Source organism: Dysidea avara, chromosome 8, assembly GCF_963678975.1.
Source record: "Dysidea avara chromosome 8, odDysAvar1.4, whole genome shotgun sequence".
NCBI lineage: Eukaryota > Metazoa > Porifera > Demospongiae > Dictyoceratida > Dysideidae > Dysidea > Dysidea avara.
In genome coordinates, this window is record NC_089279.1 from 24,761,130 (window position 1) to 24,785,137 (window position 24,008).

A 24,008-nucleotide genomic window follows, 5' to 3' on the forward strand; every position below is an offset into this window, starting at 1 on the left:
TTGAGTTTCTTGGTTATTGGAACATCCAATTACAAAAGCAACATCAAAAATGGATTCTTTGACCTCAAATTAGTCCAAAAAGAGCTTTTGTTTGAATTTTTCGTTACTTAATTTTTATGCATGTCAACTAGTAGCCATTTTTGATTTTGGCTCTACTGAACTTTCCCCAGACTTTTAAAAGCAGCGTGGGAGCTCATTTTGTTTAAAATACCCCAAAGTACAATATTAAATCATCAAACTTTGTTAGCCAGAGGTTGGTCCCGAAACCACTGTTTTTGACCCTACCACATGCCCCACTTTCAATTACTGAAATATATTGTGGCCAATTCACTTTTATTTTCAGCTATGGTCCACCATTTCATTTCAAAAAAAAGAAAAGCATGAGAAATCCTCCTGCAATGAATCCAGTCACTACAGAATTTGTGATCGGATTTTCGAAAGGCGTCTTCCATTAACATCCAATTTGCCAACTTTGGCAATCCATAACTTTAGATCACAAAAAGCGAATGACTTAAAACTTAGTCAGCAGTGAGTACCAACACAGCTTAGGAAATTTCAGGTTGATATGTTACTTGAACATTAAGTTATGGTCTTCCAAGTTCATAGAATTTGATGTGTGTGGAAGACCCCTTTTTGCAAATCTGGTCACAATTATTGATGATTGTCATTAAAATTGTGACAGTAAACACAATGAAACCATTTCACATTACCCAACAAATCAGCACTATGTAGTAGTAGAGAAAGAAATGGAGGACAAAGGTAAGACCATGATGCGTGTGATGTAGCTGCTGCAATAGGAAAAATGCATGTCTCTGGCATAAAGTGACATCAAACAGTGATGAAATCAAAGTCATAGCATTACCTGTGGTCAAATTATGCTGAGCATTAGTTAGTAGTCATTTAGTTAACTAATCATTAACTAAGCAGTCATTTAACTACCTGTGCATGTTGGTAATTATGTTAGTAATTATGTTGGTACTGCCACTGGCAAGATAGTAACATAAAATCATTAATATATGTATATTTGTCAATACTGTTATAGGAGGAGATATTGATTACAGCTCTACAACAACATACATCATTCCATTTCCTGCTGGAGTGACCAGAGTACCATTTAATATTACAATCATTGATGATAACATATTGGAAAGTGATGAGATATTTTATTTGACCATCACAACTGATTCACTACCCAATGGCATTAGTGTTGGTTATCCTAACCAAACAACTGTGACTATAGAGGATAATGAATGTAAGTGACTAATTAATTGATACAGACATACATACATATGTACATGTAATGTTAAATTATGTGTAAAGAATATTGATGGTTATTAAGATCTGGCTTTTCTGTCCACATAAATGTAATTTATTGCATCACAATAAATTGAAGTTAACGTGCATGCTGAATATGTAGGAATATAAGAACTTGCATGCAATTGCTGTGACCTAAGCACATACTTTGATCTAAGGGTGTGCTGTGACCTAAGCACATGTAGTAATGTTGAAATTGTTTTAAGCATTATGTGCATGATCTGTAAACTGGTTTAACAGGTTTGGGTCAAGTGATACACCACGTTGTCGAACATAATTATATATATATATATATATATATATATATATGTTAATGCCGAAACGAATAGCAATTTTTATTATTCAAATAGTTGCGAACAAAATGACCGAATATTCTATTATTCTTTAAGCTTATACTTCTATTGAATTTACACCAAAACCATCTGTTATGGAGAAAGGTAAAGCCTAACAGCTATTTCTATCTTTTCTAAAATAGCATTTTTATAGCATAGATACATCATTTCATTCACAACCTCAAGTTTCAAGTTTCCATCTGAACACAATTGCCAACGATTATTCAAATAGTGTGGTAACGAATTGAATAGTGTCATACCGACCGAATAGTCAAATAACAAAATAATCGTTTCAGCACTAATATATATATATATATATGCATAAATGTCATTGTCTACAGGCTTTCCATGCCTCCACAACCTATCTACATTCTTCGTATGCAATTGAATATTTGCAAGTAGTTTTGCTGTATTTGTCCATATGTTCTGGATGTGCCGCACTTGTCAGTCCTTGTGCACAGAAATTGCTACTTACCTTACTAATCCCAGCTTGTTATAGGAGTACATACTTCCAGACCTTAGTTGAGCTTGCCTTTGTCAGTGTTTGTCTGCATAGTGCACTTATATTTTGAACTTGAAAAGCACAAAGTTAACTGCATTATCTCTATGCAAGTTCATACTATCAGTGGATATAAAGCCATAACCCAATGTCTAAAATCACTGCAGGCTTTTATACTACCTATGTAACTTCTTTTAGCTCCAGTTGTAAGTTCACTTGTTCTTTAAAAATGTCTTTATGTATATATAGTACTTTGCTGTATTCAAACTCTGGGTACAACTGTTGCTGCAGCTTATGTGCTTATGTTTATGTTCTACTTATGTGCTTGCATGAAAATTTGCTGCATACAGTACATAGCATTGGTTGTTGCTATTTGCAGACTCACTTCATGCTCACTAGGGTGTGTGCACATTTGTTGCTGCATACAGGTAGGTGATGCTTGCATGCAACCATTTGCAGGCCTGCTGCATACATTCATGGTTGCACATCCCTTTATACTCATAGGTATACATGTATTAGTTGCTGCTGATCATGCAACAACTCTGCTTCCCTGTGTACAGGCTTGCTTATAGCTGTTGGCACACATATAGGCTTACTTACTGTAGTTGCATGCTCATTTATGCCTTTAGGGTTGTAATTTGCTACATACCATCTGGATGTGTCGTCTACTGCATGCATATCTGTACTAAATGTTATTCTAACATTAAATCTATTAGCTACAATAATATTACTGCAATGAAAACCTGTGTACTATCATACAGTAATTCTTATTATATGTGGAGTAAGGCAAGCTTGGGTAACTTGGGGAAATTTGGAAGAATTTGGTTGAATTAGATGCTAGTTATGCAGCTATAAAGCTTTATCAATCTATGCCAATATTAATGTTTGTGATGTAGCTATGCCTGTCATTTTTTGGTTGGTACGTAGTCATCACTTGCTGCAGTTTGACATGTCTTAGCAATTTAATATCATCACTGGTTTTTCCAGACAATACTAAGTCACAAATTCTATGTTCATTCATCTACCCTGTTTATGGAAGAGCTTATTGCCCACCCTATAATTTCCTCAGTTGTCCATTATTCATCCAAACTCATTCTCTCTATGTTGTGTATCATACAATCTGTACTGTCATGTCGTGTGTAATCTCATGTAGATATAATCTTATTTGCTATTATGGTGTCATTGTGTTCTTGTTGATTGTTGTGTATTGTTCCGTACACTGCCGGCTTGGTGGAAAATGTTACGTAGTTATCACTAGAGAAAAGTAGGCAATGATAGGGCTTGGTGCGGTGTATAGGCATGCATTGATTATGCATAATTTTTGGCATGATAGACAGGGCCGCCCACAGGGGGGGAGGGGGGGGGGGGGCAACTGGGGCATTTTGCCCCAGGCCCCAGCCTGAAAGGGGCCCCCTGAATACCTGTTTAAAAGATCGATATACTCTAATAGAACAGTCAGATCTAAATACTCTAATAGAGCAGTCACAGTATTCTTCACAAGAGCAGTATAGCAAGCTTATAGATAAGGAGATATGGTTGGTGATGGGTAGTTATTGTCATTGTCAGTAGGTTGTGATCTTTTTTTTTTTTTGGTCTTCAACTTACAGCTTGGGTGAAGAGCCCCACTTTAGCTCTTTGCCCCTGGGCCCCTTAATTTCTCTGGGCGGCCCTGATGATAGAGGATAAAAAGCATAAAGCAAAATGCTGGCATAATGGAGAATTAGGAGCATGATGGGCAAATTTCCACACAATAAGTGTAACTTCTGCTATAACAGTCACAAAATCAAGGGCTAACCTATTTTTTATGGTGAAATGAATCCTGGTAATGAGTAGAAAAATGCCCTACTTCAAGTTTACACCCTCAATGAAATAATATTTGTCATTGTGGGTTTGAGTTTTATAAGACACATGCAGTCATGTGCCAACTAGCACCAAGGCATGGCAAAGCAGAGCTGAGCTTCAATCATTGAATTTGGTATTATTTAATATGTCTCATCATTGAATAAAATGTGATATGATAATTATGATTTTTGGAAGTTCTCGACTGGAAAACAATACAATAGAAGCTAAGCCCCATGGTGGCTACTCCATTAGAGTATCTCTATCCCAAGATTATACACTTGTTTGGTTTATAACTTTGTAGTTGTAATTCTTTTGCTTTTAAAGCCATCAAAAGGCACTGCTATGATGATTAGCTCATGTACACACCAATTTTCAAATTATTCCTAATTGGTTAACCCTGTAACCGTGACAGACATTGATCTTTTTAACATGAATAAACGCTCCTAAATTCTTGGATATTCATCAGAATCATAGCAGGGTACATGAATTTACCTTTATACACTCTTCATTTTTTTCCAAAGATCAAGGCAATCGAGTTGCACATTTGTATTTTATAGCATTTTTTTGCAAAATGTGCAAGAATAAATTGAAGCCTTCATAGCACCCTATGACTTAAGAAAAAAACAAAGAAATTAAATTGACTTTGAACACCCATATATCGCAAGTGGCTGGTGTGAATTTAAATAAATTAGCTGTGTGACCTGGGGGACAGCTATAATGCAAAATGGTAAGTTTTGAAGAAGGGGCCATGAGCTATGTATGCACTTATAGAAATACTGTTTTCTTTCTTCCTGTCAATATACATATGGTGTGGTGCGCTGGCTTTCTTGGCAGCATGACACAGTGTCTTATAAGTTTGCATTGGCTTCAGTGTATGATTTAATAATTTGACTTGCACATTATAGCACTTTCATGCTGTGATATTCTGAGCCAACAACAACGGTGTGGTTGATCATGTGATTGATTGAAACAGCTGACGCACATGCGTACAAGGCCTAGTGTACAATCTTGCTACAGTATATGGTACAGCATGTCCATACACAATTTTACAACATATCAACACAATATAACATTCCTTCCCTCCTGGTAAACTAATCAGTCATTGTCAGGTAAACAATGAACAGGAAGTAGTATAGTGCATTGAGAACATTGAAGTCCATTGCCAGATTCTGAAATATTATCATCATTGTTAGAATGTTAGAACTTTGTTCTTCACTATAAGATGGTACATTCTGTGACTGGTCTGGCATTGGAAAAAGGAAACTTCATCATTAGTTTCAGTCACTGAAGCTAGTCACTTACATCAATGATGGTGTCTTCCCTTAATTGGTCAAGATGATGTATAACTCGTCTCCTATCTGTGAGATCCACAATAAAGGATGAGGGACCAGTCTTACTTTGAATGACTCCAGATAGCTATGGTTCTCCAGGCCCATAATGCTTTGCAAAAACTTTGTCTTCAATCTGTAACTGCCTGTCTCAAGCATCATAGTCATGAGCATCTTTCTGTCAACTCTGGCACTGGTGGACTTTGGCAGGAAGGTTTGGATGTAGAAAATCTAAATGACAGCATAAGCGATGACCAAATAACAGTTCAAAAGGTGAAAGACTGGTTGTGGTCTGAGGTGTGAGTCTGTGACTAAAAAAAAACTGGTCTCTAGTGTTCCATCTTTGAGTTTTTTCATACCACCTTTTAAGATCCGTACTCTTCGCTCTGGCAAACCATTTCAGGCATGGGTGGTAGGGAGCTGTTCTCACATGTTTAAATCCATTAGCTTTGACAAATTGCTCAAACTCACCACTTGTAAAAGCTGAACCATTATCCATCACCAGTATCTCAGGTACGCCCAAAGAGGCAAAGGTGGTCCTCATTTTGTCAATGGTGACACTGGAAGTTGCTGAAGAAGTGATATGAACTTCCATCCATTTAGAGTGAGCTTCTATTAAAACGGGGAACATCTTTCCAAACAGGGGACCAGCATAATCTGCATGAACTTCTGGTCCATGGTTGTTGCGACTACTCCCAAGGGTGTATTGTAGACTGTGGTGACTCATTCTGTGATAACTGACAAGTTCGACAACTTTTCACTTTAGCCTTCAAATCTGTGTCCACCTTTGGTCACCAAACAAATTGACGAGCGAGGCTTTTCATTCTATGTCAGCTGCATGTGCCTCTTCAATTACTCACTTCTGTGCTTGTGGGGGGCCACTACCCTACTTCCACACAAAAGAATATCATCTTCCAGACTAAGCTCATCTCTCTTCTTCCAATATGGTTGTAAATCAGACAAATTAGATGGCAAGGTAGGTGGCCCTTCATGTGAAGTAAACTGTTTCATCTTTCTAGAATGAGGTTGCAGTTCGTCATAGTTCTAGTCTGTGTTGCAGACATTGGCATTGTGGCAAGTTGTTCCATCAGTGCTATACTCTCTGGTGGTGAGGGAACATTCACTGGGCATTCAGACAAGGGTAGTCTACTAAGTCAAGCAGCATTACCCATAAGATCACCTTTCCTGTACTTGATACTGTTCTGATAGGCACTGAGAGTTGACACCTGTCTCTGCAAACAAGCAGATGCCATAGCTGGATCCGACTTTGCCTCACTAAAAATGTGCATCAATGGCTTGTGATCACTATAGATAAGAAAATGCCTCCCATACAAATATTGATGAAATTTATTCACCCCAAATATTATTGCTAGTGCCTCTCGGTCCAATTGAGAGTACTTACAATCTGCAGCTGGTAGAGAATGTGATGCATAAGCCACTGGTCATTCTGATTTGTCAGCATTGATGTGGGACAAGACAGCCCCAATTCCATAAGGAGAGGTGTCACAGGCAAGGATGAGCTGCTTTGTATCATCAAAATGTTCTAAACGGTTAGGAGCAGTTAACAGTTCTTTAACTTTTTGGAAAGCAGTTTGCTGTTGTGAGGTTCACTTCCATGACTGAAAATGTCGGAATAGCTTGTAAAGTGGTGCCAGAACGTAGCTAAGTCAGGTAAAAACTTTCCGTAATAATTGGCTAGGCCAAGAAACGACTTGAGCTCAGAAACTTTGGAAGATGCAGGAGCATCCAAAATAGCTTTGACCTTTGACTTGGATGGCTTCAACCCTTCTGCTGATATGCATTGGCCTAAATACTCTACTTCTGACAAACTGAAGAAACATTTCTCCTTTTTTAAGCCTCATTCCTGTAGTATCTAGTCTGGTCAATACTTGTCACAAATTAGCAATATGTTCTACCTTGGTCCTTCCAGCCAACAGAATATCATTGATAAAAACACAAACCATTAGCAGTCCTTGGAGTAAGGTCTCCATGATATGCTGGAAGATTGCTGGTGCAGAGGTGACACCAAACAGAAGGCGAGTATAACGATATAGGCCTCAGTGGGTATTAATGGTAACATACTCTTGGGATGACTCCTCTAATTGCAGCTGCTGATAACATGTGATAAATCTAATTTTGAGAAAAATTTTCCACCTGACACACTTGTAAAAGCTCTTCAATTCTTGGTAGGGGGTAAACTTCATTCTTTGCAACACTGTTTATAGTCAGTTTATAATCCCCACAGATGCATACTGTGCCATCCTTTTCCTAAGACTGGAACAACTGGAGCTGCCTACTCAGAAAGTTGTACAGGTACTATGATACCACTGTTTTTAGCTTGTTGAGTTCAGTAGTGCCCTTTTCACAGAGTGCAAAAGGTAAGGATCTGGCCTTGTAAAACTTTGGAGTGGAATTCTCCATGACATGTAGCTTTACTTTGAGGTCCTTCCAGTTCCTTTAGATTAGTAAACACACTGCTATACTGTTGCAAAAAATGCTGCAATCTACCATCACTCTGTAAGCTTAAATATACTTTTCCGGTCTAACTGAAGTTTGCATAGCCAATTTCTACCAATGAGACCAAGACCATTGGTTTTTACCACAAGTAGAGATAGTATGTGAGACTGCCCTAAGGCCTCAACTTTGACAGATATTTCTCCTAAAACGTCAATACATTGACCAGTGTAGGCACCTAAACGTGCCTAAGTGGCTTGGGGAGGTAAACACTTGAGTAAGTCACAGTTCGTAAAAGTGTTCTCACTGATAATTGAAACTACAGCACCAGTGTCAATCTCCATGAAAAGTATGACCTTCAACGTGTAGAGTTGTCCATAATGGCTGATTTTGCTGACTTGGCAAGATAAATTTTCCGTATTCTGTGACAGATGAGGATGTTGGCTCTTCTACTACTCGGTTCATGGGCCGGGTCTGCTAGAACTGCTGTCTCACGGCTTAGGCTTACTCTGGGCCATCTTGCTATTGCAAACCTTGGAAATGTGACCATACTTGCCACAGAAATTACATGTTTCTGATTTGAAAAGGCATGTCGACTGACTGTGCTTGCCACCATATCGGTAACAGTTACCAATTGACTTGTCTCTTGTCGCAGTGTCCTTGGAATGTGATCCTCTCTGTTGACCACTACTGGAAACCTTGTGAACATCTTTGAGACTCTTGTCATTACCAGTTTGGAGTTCCGTAACTCCCTTATCAGCAAGTTCTACTGCTTGTGCCATTGACACAGCCTTATTCAGTGTAAAATCAGGTTCAGCAAGTAAACGCTTCTGAATCATGGGGTTTGCTATCCCGCAGACTAACCAGTCATGGAACATTTCATTTAGAGAATGTCCATAATTACCATGTTCTGCTAGCTTTCAGAGTTCTGCCATGTACTCTGCGACAGTTTCGTTTGGTGCACATTGTTGGGAGTTGAACTGAAAGCATCGAACAATGATGGAAGGCTTGAGTTTCCAGTGTTCTTTCATCTTGTCGACCAGAGTTGTGAAAGTAACATCCATGAGGGCATCAGAAAGCACTCTGCTTCTCAGTAGACGAAAAGTTGATGCACCACAGTTACTCAGTAAAATCACTTTTTGTTTTGGTCCATCCCTGATATTGTTCGCAGCAAAATAAAACTGTGAACATTTGTTGTATTCAGTCCATTCATCGATATCGGGGTCGAATGGGGCAATGGCGCCTGAACAGCACTCATCCTCGTCGCCAAAATGCAATATTCTGAGCCAACAAAAATAGCTTAGTTGATCACATCAATGATTGAAACAACTGACATGCATGCGTACAAGGCAATCTTGCTACAGTATATGGTACAACATGTCCATACACAGTATTACAATATATCAACCCAATATAACACATGCTTGTACATCTGCTTGATAGATTGTCCAGTAATGTCAGTATTTAACTCTTTGCATGGTCTTATGGTAGCCAAGTGTCCAAGCTCTTTATAAAGTTCTGCAATACTTTGGGAGAACCAATAGCAACCATTTTGATGATTGATCAGAAATTTAACGGGACAGCTAAGCCCAATACAATACATCATTCACACAAGAGAGCAATTATAGGAAAATACTGAGGATTGAAAGAACATCTGTGACTGGATTTGACAAAAACCAAGCTTCCACACACATCTGTGATTTTGAAGGACCATAACTCAATGTCGGATCATGCCACGTTTTGACGTGCTATTTTATAATGCTAGAGTAGTGTGAAAAGTTTAGGCCAATAGCGTACTGAGTGGACAAGTTACAGTTGTTCAAAGTCAAAGCATTGGATGTGTGCCAGGAAGCCTGGTTTGTCAAATCTGGTCACATTTTATTAAAACCTTTGTAGGTATAATTTTAAAAATATATCTGTTTCCTGTTTGAAAGTAACTGATTTGTTTAGTTGTGACTAGTCTAAATAATCAAGAATACAAATTTTACATTTTACTTTGTACTGTTTTCAGATGTAGATGTCATGTTCATCCAGTCAACTCTCATTGTTAATGAAGATGTTAGACAAGTACAACTAGTATTATCCCTCAACCATCCACCACCAACTGATATCACTGTACAGGTGTTCAGCAATGATGTATCAGCTAGTATGTTGAAAATGAAACACATTGTGGTAATTAATGTTAATATGTTACAGGAGGAGGTGATGATTATATCTCTGGACCATACATTGTCACATTTTCTGCTGGAATGAATACTACTGTATTGGATGTTCCACTAAATAATGATAGTATATGTGAACCCAGTGAAACATTCATACTCACTATTAACACATCCTCACTGCCTAATAGAGTGATTAGTGGTAATCCTGGTCAAGCTACAGTTACAATAGTGGATGATGATAGTGAGTTGTATGCAACTTTTAATAAGTGACACAAGTTATGTGCAGAGTATGATCTGTTTATTCTTTACCATTAGGCTGTATTGTGACTTTCAATCACTCAACATACATCATTGATGAAGATGATGGACCAGTACAACCTTTACTAGTTCTCAGTAACCCATCATCAACTAATATTACTGTACAAGTCTTGAGTGAGGATAATACTGCAATTGGTAAGCATTTCATTCTCAGAAAGCTAGCAAATACTTTTTTGTTTTCATTATACAGGAGGTGTTGACTATGATTCAGGACCATACACTGCAATATTTCCTGCTGGAGAAATTAGTGCTACAATTACCATTTCAATAACTGATGACACTGTATTTGAAGATGACAAGAACTTTACTCTCACTATTGACCCATCCTCAACACCTGATGGTGTTAGTGGTGGTCAAGCTATAATGACTATAGTGGATGATGATCGTAAGTGGTTTGTGATAAAGCAAGTACAATTGCAATAGGATTTTTGAATTCAAGTAGGAATCACAGAAATAAAAATAATGAAATAAAGTAGGTCACCTATAAGCTCACATTCATTCATATAACTTGTCAATAGTATATATAACCATGGCAGGGGCGGATCCAGGAGCTGAAAAGGGGAGGCACACAAACAGGCTAAGTGGTTGAGGAGAGCCAGATTATCTTGTTAGTCGCTGCATTTTTGAAGCAGCACATAATCACCTGTTATTAGTGTCTCACTGTTGATTTTTGCCAATTTGGCCTTTGCAGATGGTTGTGAAGTCTAAAAAAGCTCTGAATGTCTTAACCTAAATCAATTTTTTATCAATATCAAGACATACTTAAAGCAGTTGCTTTGGAGTCATTTTACAACCTATTTTACTCCAGACGATCCACACACCCTCCATTTTGTTTGTCCCTGTTCTATCTGTTCCAAGTATCCTCATACACCCAACTTCAGTAATGTCACTCAAACAACACTTGTAATCTTATAAACTAGCATAGATAATTTAATGTAGTAAGTAAGTAAGTAAGTAAGTAATGGTTATAGTCAGTACACGTTCACCAGAGCCCCTGCCAAATATAGTAACACAGGAAAAGCGCATCGAAAGAACGGACCAACATTTGTGACAGTAACAGTCCATCCACTTACTTGGATAACATCTAGACCAGACGTTCGCCGTTTCGCCAGCTACCGATGGAGCCGTTCAACTTTAGTAGTGGCACAAAAACCACATGGAGTGGCAGTATAGCTGGAAGTAACACTTGGCTTCACTGGCCGTTGGTTCTCTGTGACTAGCGGCATTCTCAAAAGAATCCCGGGTACTTCAGTCTCCGCTTTGTTTACCAGTTTTACGCTTCTAATGCTTTAAAGCGATAATTCGATTTAATGCACACACAGATATACATGAACTAGATTATATTACAGTGTTTAACACTTGAAAATTCTCTGTGAAAGTTAAGTTTTGTCCTCCAATTTAACTGAAGAAGCACCATGCCATTCCATAACCTAAAAATAAATATCATAAATAACACCACAAGTGTAATTTTTAACCTTACATTGTCCATTGGCTATATGAACATTCCACTTAGAAAGTTATGAGGTTGAACTTGAAATCTGTTGCCTTACATGTTTCATCAACTGCTGTCACTCTACCTGGAGAACTAACTCAAGGTTGCAATGATGAACTTCAAACAGTTGCCTAATATTAAATCACACTAATAAACCATAGCAACATGAAATAATCACTGCATTACTTGCCATTGTTCATCAACTGTCATCATTTAACTCTGGGTGGTCACAATGAACCTCAGTCAGCTAATTTTAAATTACACTAATAAAATAGCAACATAAAACAATCACTCTGTTACCTTCCATATTTCGACTGTCGTCATTCATTCTGGGAACTAACTCAGGGTTGCCACGACCAACCTCAAACAGTTGGCTAATATTACACAATAAAAGTAAAATAACAACATTAAATAATCACTCGTCACCTTCAATTGTTCAACAACTGTTGTCATTCAACCTGTAGAAACAACTCAGTGTTGCCACGATGAACTTCAAACAGTCAGAAAATCACCGTCACCTCTCATTGTTCATCAACTGCTGTCATTCAAACCGAAGAACTAACTCAGGGTTGCCACGATCAACTTCAAACAGTTGGCTAATATAGCACAATATAAATAAAATAGCAACATTAAATAATCATTCGTCACCTTCAATTGTTCATCGACCGCTATCTTTAAACTGGGAGAACTAACTCAGGATTGCCACGATGAATTTCGAACAGTCAGAAAATCACCCTGTCACCTTCAATTGTTCATCAATTGCTGTCATTCAAACTGGGAGAACTAACTCAGGGTTGCCACCACCAACTTCAAACAGTTGGGTAATATAGCACAATAAAAATAAAATAATATCATTAAATAATCACTTGTCACCTTCAATTGTTCATCGACCGCTGTCTTTAAACTGGGAGAACTAACTCAGGGTTGCCACGATGAATTTCCAACAGTCAGAAAATCAGTCTGTCGCCATCCATTCTTCATTGACTGTCATCATTCAATCTGGAGAACTAACTCAGGGTTACCACAACAAACTTCAAACAGTTGGCTATACAGATATAATAGACAAGATTAAATAATCACTCCTGTTACCTTCCATTGTTCAACAACTGCTGTCATCCAACCTTGAAAACTAACTTGGGTTTATCATGATCAACTTCAAACAGTTGGATAATTATTCACCAATTATTCATTGACTGTTGTCATTCAACCTGGAGGACAAACTCAGGGTTGCCGCGGTGAACTTCAGACAGTCAGGTAATCATCCATTATTCATCGACCATCGTCATTCAATCTGGAGAACCGACTCAGGATTGCCACAGTCAACTTCAACCAGTTGGCTAATACTACATAATACAAATTAAATAAATATATTAAATAATCACTTGTCACCTTTAATTGTTCATTAGCTGTTGTCATCCAACCTGGAGAGCTAGCTCGGGTTTACCATGAACAACTTCAAATCATTCTGTCACCTTGCATTGTTCATCGACCATTGTCGTTCAATCTGGAAAAGCAACTCGGGATTGCCACAATCAACTTCAAACAGTTGGCTAATACTACATAATACAGATTAAATAAATGTACTAAATAATCACTTGTCATCTTTAATTGTTCATTGACTGTTGTCATCCAACCTTGAGAGCTAACTCAGGTTTACCATGAACAATTTCAAATCATTCTGTCACCTCCCACTGTTCATCGACTGTGGTTGTTCAATTGGGAGAAGCAACTCAGGGTTGCCACAATCAATTTCAAACTGTTGGCTAATACTGCATAATACAAATTAAATAACAATATTAAATAATCACTTGTCACCTTTAATTGTTCATTGATTGTCGTCATCCAACCTTAAGAGCTAACTCAGGTTTACCATGATCAGCTATAAACAGTTGGATAATTACTCTGTCACCTCCCTCTGTTCATCGACTATTGTTGTTCGGTATGGAGAACTCAAGAGTTGTCACAATCATCTTCAAACAGCCGGAAAATATTACATAACACAAATAAAATAACATTAAATAATTGCTCTTGTCACCTTCTGTTGTTCATTGACTGTTGTCATTCAACTTCAAGAACTAAAGTTACCACTTCAAACAGTCAGAAAATCACTGTCACCTTCCATTGTTCATTGACTGACTTCATTCAATCTGAAGTTGCCACAATACACTTGTACTCAGCAATAACTCCATCATTAAATAATAATCTGTTACCTTCCAATGCTCATTAACAGGACTGTATTCATTCAACCTGCAGAACTAACTCAGGGTTACCACAATGAAGTATCACTCTGTCACTTTCCATTGTTCAACTCTCAACGTTCAAGCTAATGATTTAACTCAAGATGTAGAATGCAATAAGACCATTAATCGCTGTCATCTTTCATACTGACTTGGGGTTGTCACGATGAACACTTGACACTGCAATATTTTCTAGTCACGAACAATGCTGCTTTTGTGCACAACTCATGGCAGCTGATGAAAGATTCACACCATAGTCATACAATACCCGAGCAACATACCGCCATTTTTTAACACGAGGCACACTACACAATGTCATGTGACAATGAATTATGAGGTGTGCTTTTTCTGGAGATGCAGTCGAGTGCATGACGAGTGTACACGTTTCTCAGACACTTCATTGCTTTGCCCACATTGGCAGCTAGCATCAGATGTTGTTTGTTTATTTCCAAGGACGAAGAACGCCAAAGGTAGGCATGTACTGTATTTACAGGTTGCTTGCTCAGTGTTTGTATGTAGAGAAATCAGTAGGTTCCTTCACCAACTAACCGCTCTTGTACACGGTAGGGTTGGCATGGTGCAACCTTGACCAACTGACTGCTCTTGTATGTGGTAGGGTTGGCTCTTGACCAATTGATCGCTTTGTACACGGTAGGGTTAGAATGGTGTAACCTTGACCAACTGAACGCTCTTGTACGTGGTAGGGTTGGCATGGCATAACCTTGACCAACTGATCACTCTTGTATGCGGTAGGGTTGGCTCTTGACCAATTGATCACTCCTGTACATCAGGGGCAGATTCAGACTTTTAAAAAGGGGGGTTCCTCTTTGAAATTGCAACTTCAGCCTGGTTGTATGTTGAAGACCAAAAAAAAAAAAAAGGAAAGGTCATCACCTACTGACTACAGCTGCCCCTCACCATAGATACCCTCACCAACTACATTTCCTTATTTATAACTGTATACATAGCTTGCTACACTGCTCCTCAAAAGACTACTGTGACTGCTCTATTAGAGTGTCTCGATTTGACTGCTCTATTAGAGTATCTCGAGTAAAAGAGGCTCTTTCAAAAGGGGGGTTTGGAACCCTTTGAACCCCCCCTCTCCCCCCCAAAATCCGCCCCTGTACACGGTAGGGTTGGCATGGTGTAACCTTGATCATAGATAATATATACTACGTACTATGCCTTGACCGACTGACCGCTCTTCTACGTGGTAGAGTTGGCTCTTGACCAATTGATCGCTCTTGTACGCGGTAAGGTTGGCAGGGCCTTAACCAGCTGACTACTTTTAACATGTGCATTTAATGTGACTGTTTTGTTGTTGTAGGTCTATTGTGATCACACCATGGCAGCCAACATATTGATTGATTTATTAATTAAATTTACAGTACTCAGCAAAGCTGTTCTTCTGTACCAAACTCCTTCAACACATAATATAATTCTTTTATAGTGCATTCATTTTTGTATCAATTTGAAGGAGTTAAAAGTAAATCTACTGTAAAGGCTGATATCCATTGAGAAGAGAAGCTGCGAAGGCTGATTCTTTATAAGAAAGTGAACTTGTGATGGCCATTTCATTGTATATCTTTAAAACACTACAGATGCAGATGTTCATGACCAAAGACTGCATTACGTACATGTACTGTCTACATACATGTACTGTCTTATCAAGAACTTGTGAACTATTAATTTGTAGTGTGACTGTGCGTGTGGTTGCTAGGGTGAATATATGGGATGTCATGGTCCCCTGGCTTGATCCAAGTGTGATCCTATAGCTATACCTGTTGTTGTATTATGCTATTGTGAAGGCATGAGGTTATGTTTAGTCACCATTAAAGGTATGGTCCACATCATGAACATCTGGTTGCTAGTGTGAAAGTTGTGGTCTCTAGTGGCCTAGTGTAAAATGTAGTCACTGATGTCCATTATTTGGTATTTCTGGCACGGTGTATATGTGAGGTTCATATTGTGAACATCTTTCAAACAGGTCTGTTTCAAAGTCACAGTACCAGAAACCTCTCTGATGCAGCAATTTCTATCTCCGCTTCAAGGAAAGTATTTTAGCCAGGGACTGAACTCACAATTACACTTCTTGTAATTTCCTTGACACGCCCACTTTTGGTAATTATATATACGTGGTCGCGTGAATACGTGGACACACTAAATTTCATTTATATAATTCATGACTGTCCATACATCACTAAGATGGTTTTCTCTCACTATTCCGAAGAGCGTATGATAACTGGTATTTAAATTTCAAGTTAGGCACATCAATGTGTTGTCAATTATCGTTATAATGAACGTGCTTATTACAGATTCAATGGACTACGTATGACCTTTGTCCTGCTAAGTAGTCGGCGACATGGAGCAAAACTACAGCAGTTTGCACTGGATCACCGTGCTACTGACCGTTAGCTTGGAGATTACCGAACATTCGTGTGGCTCTGTTACACTCCGTATCGTCGTACTGGTTTTCCTGTGTAATATCAAAGAGGTGAACATGTGTTCACTTTCAATGGTTTTGTACAGGAACAAGCATGTTTTCATGTTGTAAACATGTTTGCACGCCTAAATCATCCATACTAAATGTATGGGATATTTCTGAAGCCTCATAACTCACTTGTTCTTGCCCATATCAAAGCGCTTTTTTGATTAACAGTTCCAGCATTTAAAGGGCTTCACAGCGCTACTAAATGTTTGGGCAGCTGGCCGGCCCAGGTGAATGTGAACAGACTATAGTATAATAGGTGCTTGTACAAGTTACCAGTTACCTTTAGTGTAACTCCTATCTGTTCCCACACACTCAACTTGTAATTGTACAGAATAATGTTTGTTGCACTATAAAGCTTATTAATAATAACAAATAATATTCAACAGCAACATGATAATTATTGTTAGAGGCACTTAGTATACACGAAAGTGCTGGGTGACAATTTCACAACTACTTCGAGTCCAAACTTCTTTGACTTTGGTTTGCTTTAATTTCAGGTGAATTTGTAATAATTGCTAGTAAAATGTGCACATTTTCATATGTTTTATAAACTGATCTTCACCTGACAAAGTTTAGTATTTTAATAAGAAGTATGGCTGGCTCCTCCACAAGGTGGGAGGAGGGAGGGAGGGAGGGCATTTGTCTCAAATGTCCCATCCTGGATCTGCCATTGCATTACCGCAATAAGGATTAAATGTCCATTAGTATAGCACCAGCTGTAGGCACAGTATCCTTGTTTCATTTCACATTTATTTCTATGATTCTTATTTGAATAAAATTTCTTATTACACTTGTTTGTTTACGTTTTGTACTATAATTTACAACTGGTGACACCACACTTACCACATCAAATGGTGCCAGACATATTCTAAAACTGATTTCACTTCTAAACATGCTCCCTGACTATCAATTACTGAAAGGTGATGTGGTCATTTCATTACATTTTTAACTATGCTCCACTCATTATCAATAATGAGTTGCAAATGAAGAATAGCATGAGATGCAACTCTGCAATCATCCATTTACAAACTACAAATATCAATGTTATTTTCAGCACAAGAAGCCATTAACATGCTATCCATGAATTTGCACCTATACATTATGTAGTGGAGAAAGAAATGGGTTGCAATAACACCTAGTTAAGTTTATGATACATCCATTGTAGCTGCTTGAGGTATTGAAATACTGTGCAGACATCCTCTGTCAATCTATCTGTTATCATTTTAACTATTACATATAGGGTTACTTACTATCTGATTATGCACACATTATGTCATGCCCATCTTCAAGTTTAGGGACCATGCTACTATATCTAACTATTGTTCCCATTTCACTATTGTACCAGACACATGGTAGTGTGTCATGCAGCCAAGAAATCCAACACTCCACACTGTGAATATATTTACAGGAAGAAACAAAATGTGATTTTTATGCATGCATGACTCTGTCCTCCCTTCTCAAATTGGAATCATTTTAATACTGCAAATGGCCACCACCTTCAATACCACGTATACCAAATTTGAGCAAGATTTCCTACTACAATTGTGAAATATAACCATTTTAAAATGCAAATGCCTAACTCGATTGCCTTGAGCTTTGGTATACTTTAAGAATGTTTTGCAGCACAATCATGTACCAAGTTTAGTGCAAATTGGTTAATCATAGAGCTGTGGGCAATTATTTTGCATTAAAAAAGGCTGACTTGTAATGTCTACAGGTAAATCGCGTATATGGGAATAACTTAAAAATCAATAGCTCAACTTTTTGTGGTTTAAAAGAAATCACATTGACAGCTGTAGAGTTAAAATGCAAATCAAACAACTGTAAATCACGTGGTCAAACACTCTAATAGAACAGTCACCATGGGTGAAAAAAGTGCATGAAAAATGTCAAAAAGCTTGCCAACCACTGAGCCACTGTTATCACAACTGATCACCTTAATTAATTTCTACTATATAAATGAAAATTCTAAAAGTTCATAATTTCATAGATCTATCAATGGAAAATCCAGAACATTCTATGTGTGATCTATTAGAAATCCTCAAAAAAAATGTGCACCCTATTACACAAATATATATTAAGACCCATTCATACCAATCATAGTCATCATAATCATCATAATTAAGTGCTACGCTAATAAAACATGCTATGCTATATTTTGCATGAAAATTCGAGATACCCTAATAGAAGGGTCACCACAAAATCTTAATAGACAAATGGTATACCCAACTTGGAAGGAATTTACTTTCTCATAAACACTATATATTACAAATAAATGCAGGCACTACCTATATATTACAACTTTATATAGCCGTGAACAAGCAAGCACAAAATTATAATAAATTGACTTTAGTATCAAATCAGTAGGTAGTTATTTTTATGAAGTTTAAGACCTTAAACTAAGGGTAGGACTGTAGTTAAAAAGTAATCCATCAGTTGAGTGAGTCAGTGTCACTAATTGCAAATACATCACGTGTACACGTGTGTGCGCTTATTGGAATTATATGTGTGATAAGTAGCACCACGTGTCATAGCAGTGGTGTGTAGTGAAGACAGCTTGTAATCTCGCTCGTAATCTGGCGTGGAGTGAAGATAGTCTTGCGCCGCCCGCCCCTTCGCAGAAAGTAAGGGTCAGGTGAAATAAAAATACCTAATCATTTCAAAAGGAATTTAATTAGACAGTGCACATAATGCTTGTTACGTCAGATTATTGCACTTCAATTCGAACAAAAGCATTGTATTGCGAAGGAAATTTCTGTGTGAACGTCATTGGCACACATTAATTGGCTACCGCCAAATCTGGGCAGTAGAAATGATTTAGTATTTGTATTTCACCAGACACTTACTTTTTGTGAAGCTATATATTGCAGGATTATCAATGAGAGAATGGAAGAACTTCTATATCTATGCAGCTGTGTGGCAACCTAGCTGCAAATGGTTGTTCATAATTGTTTGCTAACCTGGCCCATTAAAAAACAAAGCAAAAATAAAATAAAAACACTAAAAAATAACAAATAAACAAACAAAAAATAATAAAAATAAATAAATTTAAAAATATATATATATAAATAAATAAAAATAAAAATTAAGGATTGAGTGAACTTTACAAAACAAATTGTATAAGTGAGTTCACAGCTGCATGGCAACCTACCTGCAAATTACGTTCATAATTGTATGCTAACTTGGCCCATAGAATTGTGAATGGAACCTTTACAAAGCAAATTGTATATAGTAGATAGGTCCGCAGTTGCATGGCAACCCAGCTGCAAATGGCTTGCATAATTGTGTGCTAACCTGGCCCATAGAATTGTGAATTGAACAAACTTTAGTGTTTATAGTACGTAGATCCGCAGCTGCATGGCAACATAGCTACAAATGGCTGTGCACTTGTTTGGCCCTTAGAATAATGTACAAACTAGCTACCAGCTACACAAAAAATGAAAATAAAAATAAACAAACTGTGTGTAGCTGTGATACATAGGACCACAGCTGCATGGCAACATAGCTGCACAAGGCATGGCCGGTAGAGTAAAACAAGAGTACAGTCATATGGTCACCCATGCAGCTATAGTAGGTCCGCAGCTGCATGGCAACATAGCTACAAACTCGTCTGTTCCCTTGTGGAATGTGACAGTACAGGATCCTAATAGGGTCTTACTGCAGCAATCCTCCTACAATCTATTTGTTTGTTTGCACTAGTAAATATGGACAGGTCATCCCCAAGCCATTAGGTTGGTTGGTAAATGAGACCAGTGTGGTACTTAGGTTTGTAGTATTATACCAGTAGAAAGGGAGAAAGAACTTTGCGAATACTGGAAGTGCTGCAGTGGGACTCTGGGAACCTGTACATTTACCAAACCCAACCACCATCCTAGAAAGGGGGTTGTATCCAAGGACCATTAGTCTTACTACCAACATTAACTGTATTATATAGTAGAGCACTAGTTTGTCATATCATCTTCATTGCATCTGTAGATAAGAATAACAATGATTTGTGCAAAAACGTACCTCAAAGCCAGTTTATGGTTGGCTCTTTTTATATATTCAAACTAAAAAAAGAAGTGAAATCCATACAAAACAGCCAAGCTGTATAACAAGTGTGCAGCCTTCAAAAAGCCTGAGTGAAAAAAGTTGTGAAATCAAAGGTGGTGGCCCTGAAATGGCTGCAATGATGTTAATGATATTAAAGTTTATTAATGCACAAAGTCATTATTAAAATTTATTATCATCCACTTCATTGCAGCCATTTCATGACCGCCACCTTTGATTTCACAACATTTATTACCCAGGGGCTGCACCCCTTTAATACAGCTTGGCTGTTTTGCATGGATATCATTTCAAGGTCACTTTAATGTATCGATTAAGTTCTTGTCTGACTCTTTTTTGGCTTTCTACCTGGTAGATCTATACCACAGCAGTTGTCAATGAACTATTAGAAGTGAAAAGAGCAAACAAAGTATCAATGTCATTTATCTAAACTTCAAGAAAGAATTCAACTTCGTAACCTATAACAAGTTACTACACAAAATAATATCGTTTGACATTACTGGAACACTACTGAACCATAACTTATTAATCACTTTCAATATTTTCATATCAACAACAGTAATAGTTACTATTCTTGATTTACACTTGTCTGAAGGCATTAATAAGTAGGTCAGTCAATAAAAAATCTGTTATATTTTCTTACAATTCCATAGAAACTACATTTTGGGTCACTCTGAAGGTTTGGGCTAGCTAACTAGTACTGCCAAGTTTACATGAATGAAAAGTAAGGCTGGTTTTTTGGATGATGTCTTCTTCACAAGAAAGTAGTGCAAATATTCATGATTCCTACTATACAGCACTACCATACTATAGGGTTACTTGACAGTGCAATGAGTTGATAATATAGGAAATACATATAACAGTGTCATTATATTCTGCTTTTAGCTATTGCTGTACAGATTGAACAGCTACCATACATCATTAATGAAAATGATGGGCAAGTACAAATGCTTTTATCCCTGGACTATCCACCATCAACTGATATTACTGTGCAGATGTTCAGCAATGGTGAATCAGCAAGTATGTGTTTTCTAACATAGAGTAGACTGGTAATATTAGTATGTTACAGGAGGAGGTGATGATTATATCTCTGGGCCTTACAATGTCACATTTTCTGCTGGAATTACTACTACTGTATTGGATGTTCCAATAAATAATGATAGTATATGTGAACCCAGTGAAACATTCATAATCACTATTAACACATCTTCACTACCTAATAGAGTGATTAGTGGTGATCCTGGTCAAGCTACAGTTATTATATTGGATGATGATAGTGAGTTGTTGTATGCAACTATTTCACTAACCATATTTACACACGTTTATGTAGGAAGTACTGTATGACCCATTTATTCTTTGTTATTAGGCTGCATTGTTAGTTTCAATCACTCAACATACATTGTTGATGAAGATGACAGGTCAGTCCAACCTATATTAGTTCTCAATATCCCGTCATCAACTGATATTATTGTGCAAGTGATAAATGATGATATTACTGCTATTGGTAAGCATTCTACACTTGGAAAGGTAGTAAATTATATTAATGTTACAGGAGGAGGCATTGACTATAATTCTGGACCATACAATGTAACGTTTCTGGTTGGAGAAATTATTGCTACAGTTATTGTTCCAATAAACAATGATAATATATTTGAAGATGATGAGAACTTTACTCTCACTATTGACCCATCCTCAACACCTGATGGTGTTAGTGGTGGTCCAGCTACAGTGACTATAGTGGATGATGATCGTAAGTGGTTTTGCATATGGTATGTGCATTACTTAATAGTAAAATGAGTTGATAAATGCAACAATATTATTTATTCTACTTTCAGTGATTACGATACTTTATTGTGTAAAAATACAAATCAACAATAGGAGCAGAGGCATATCTAGACTCTCTAGTTTGGTAGGGCATAAGAGAAAAAACTTGCTCACGATGGCAGCCCTCCATTTATATCAATGATAAAACTAAGGGCATAGGCAGAAGGGTTCGGGACGAACCCCCCTTTGGAGGCAGAATTTTTTAAAATTAAATATCACATCGAATCTTACAGCCCTGGAACTCTCAGTAGCTACTTGCACTACTCTTGAGGGTTGCATTGCATTAGTGCTCTGAACAAGATCAGAGAGAAAATCAGGCACATCATTGAGATCTATTGCATCACATGATCAATTGCACACGTGATGCATGGCGGAAATGGCGAGGTCTGTTGGTTGGTTGGTTGGTTGAGACATATACAAGGCAGCAGCTGCGATAAACTTGAATGGTTGTGTTATACATGTGTCGGGTTAACACAAACTGTGAATGGTTGATGTATATTTACCTGAGGAATGGTATGTTTAATTGTCACATGTTGCGGATACGTGATGTCTCAAATATGTTGGAGTACAAGCCAAGTCTGAAGTTACTGACCATCAACAAGAGGACCAGCTGAGGCTAATGAATACCTGGAAGAAAATATTGCTAACTAATGGACTGGAGTGTGTGGAGCGTTCCCGTGTGTTAGGAAATTCAAATTGGCTGTCAGTATGTAGTCTGGAAATGAAGATTAGTTAGATAGTAGCTATTACAATAGGATTACAGTTCTATAAGCTGTATAAACAGCAGTGTGTAGGTTTTAGATAGTTAGATGCACAAATAGCACCTTTTAATGTTACTGCCTAAGGGCGCATTTTGTGTATGCTTGAATTTCGTTCAAACTGGGAAGCACCCAGGCCTTCCCTTAAAGACATTCCACTCAATATCCAAACCTCCTTCAAGAAAATTCTAGCTATGCCCCTGAAAGTACATAAAAATTCTTATTGTAAATGCGTAGATTGCTACACTGATTCTCTGAATGATCTGACTGCTTTATTAGAGTGATTGACTGCTCTATTAGAGTATCTTGATCCACATACAAACACCTCCAATATTCTTTGGTAGGGCATCAAATTTTGTAAGCAGGAATTTGCAGTCATAGAGTTAATCACTAAAACACAAAAATAATACACAGGTCTGTGTGACATTCCACCCCTACAAGTGAATTGTAAACTCGACGCTGTATTGAAAGTAATAACTGTACCATAAGCACCATAAATGATTGCATTCAATGTGGTTTATTGTTGGCTAGTCATTTAAAAAAAATCTTAGCGCAAATGTATGTGTTAAGCATAAAATACATTATACGCACAAATAAAACTCACCTGACTCTGGATTCATTTATTTTCTTTCATCACTGTGATCCATTTTATACTGCTTGACATATCAAAGATGTCAGTTTAACGTTATACATCTACGATCTGTTGTAAAAACGGTTGATGAAATCATTTTAAATTTGACAGCTTTATTGCTCTATCAAGGAAAGCCTACACACATTACACACACACATTACACACACACATTACACACACACACATGTACGCACGTACACACACGCGCACACACACACACACACACACACACACACACACATACACTGAAGCACGAACACATGCAAATGCTTTCCTAAA

At 37.6% G+C, this 24,008-nt stretch overlaps 1 protein-coding gene across 1 annotated transcript; it reads left to right on the plus strand.

Annotated features, from left to right (window-relative positions):
• The first annotated feature begins 746 nt into the window (after positions 1–746).
• Positions 747–23,076, plus strand: LOC136264875 (extracellular matrix protein 3-like). Its single transcript, XM_066059638.1, has 11 exons — positions 747–759; positions 1,043–1,252; positions 9,781–9,915; positions 9,966–10,172; positions 10,247–10,384; positions 10,440–10,634; positions 21,402–21,536; positions 21,586–21,792; positions 21,883–22,020; positions 22,069–22,266; positions 22,907–23,076. Exons 1-11 carry the CDS (start codon positions 747–749, stop codon positions 23,074–23,076), a joined length of 1,746 nt encoding a protein of 581 aa, XP_065915710.1.
• Positions 23,077–24,008: the final 932 nt, after the last annotated feature.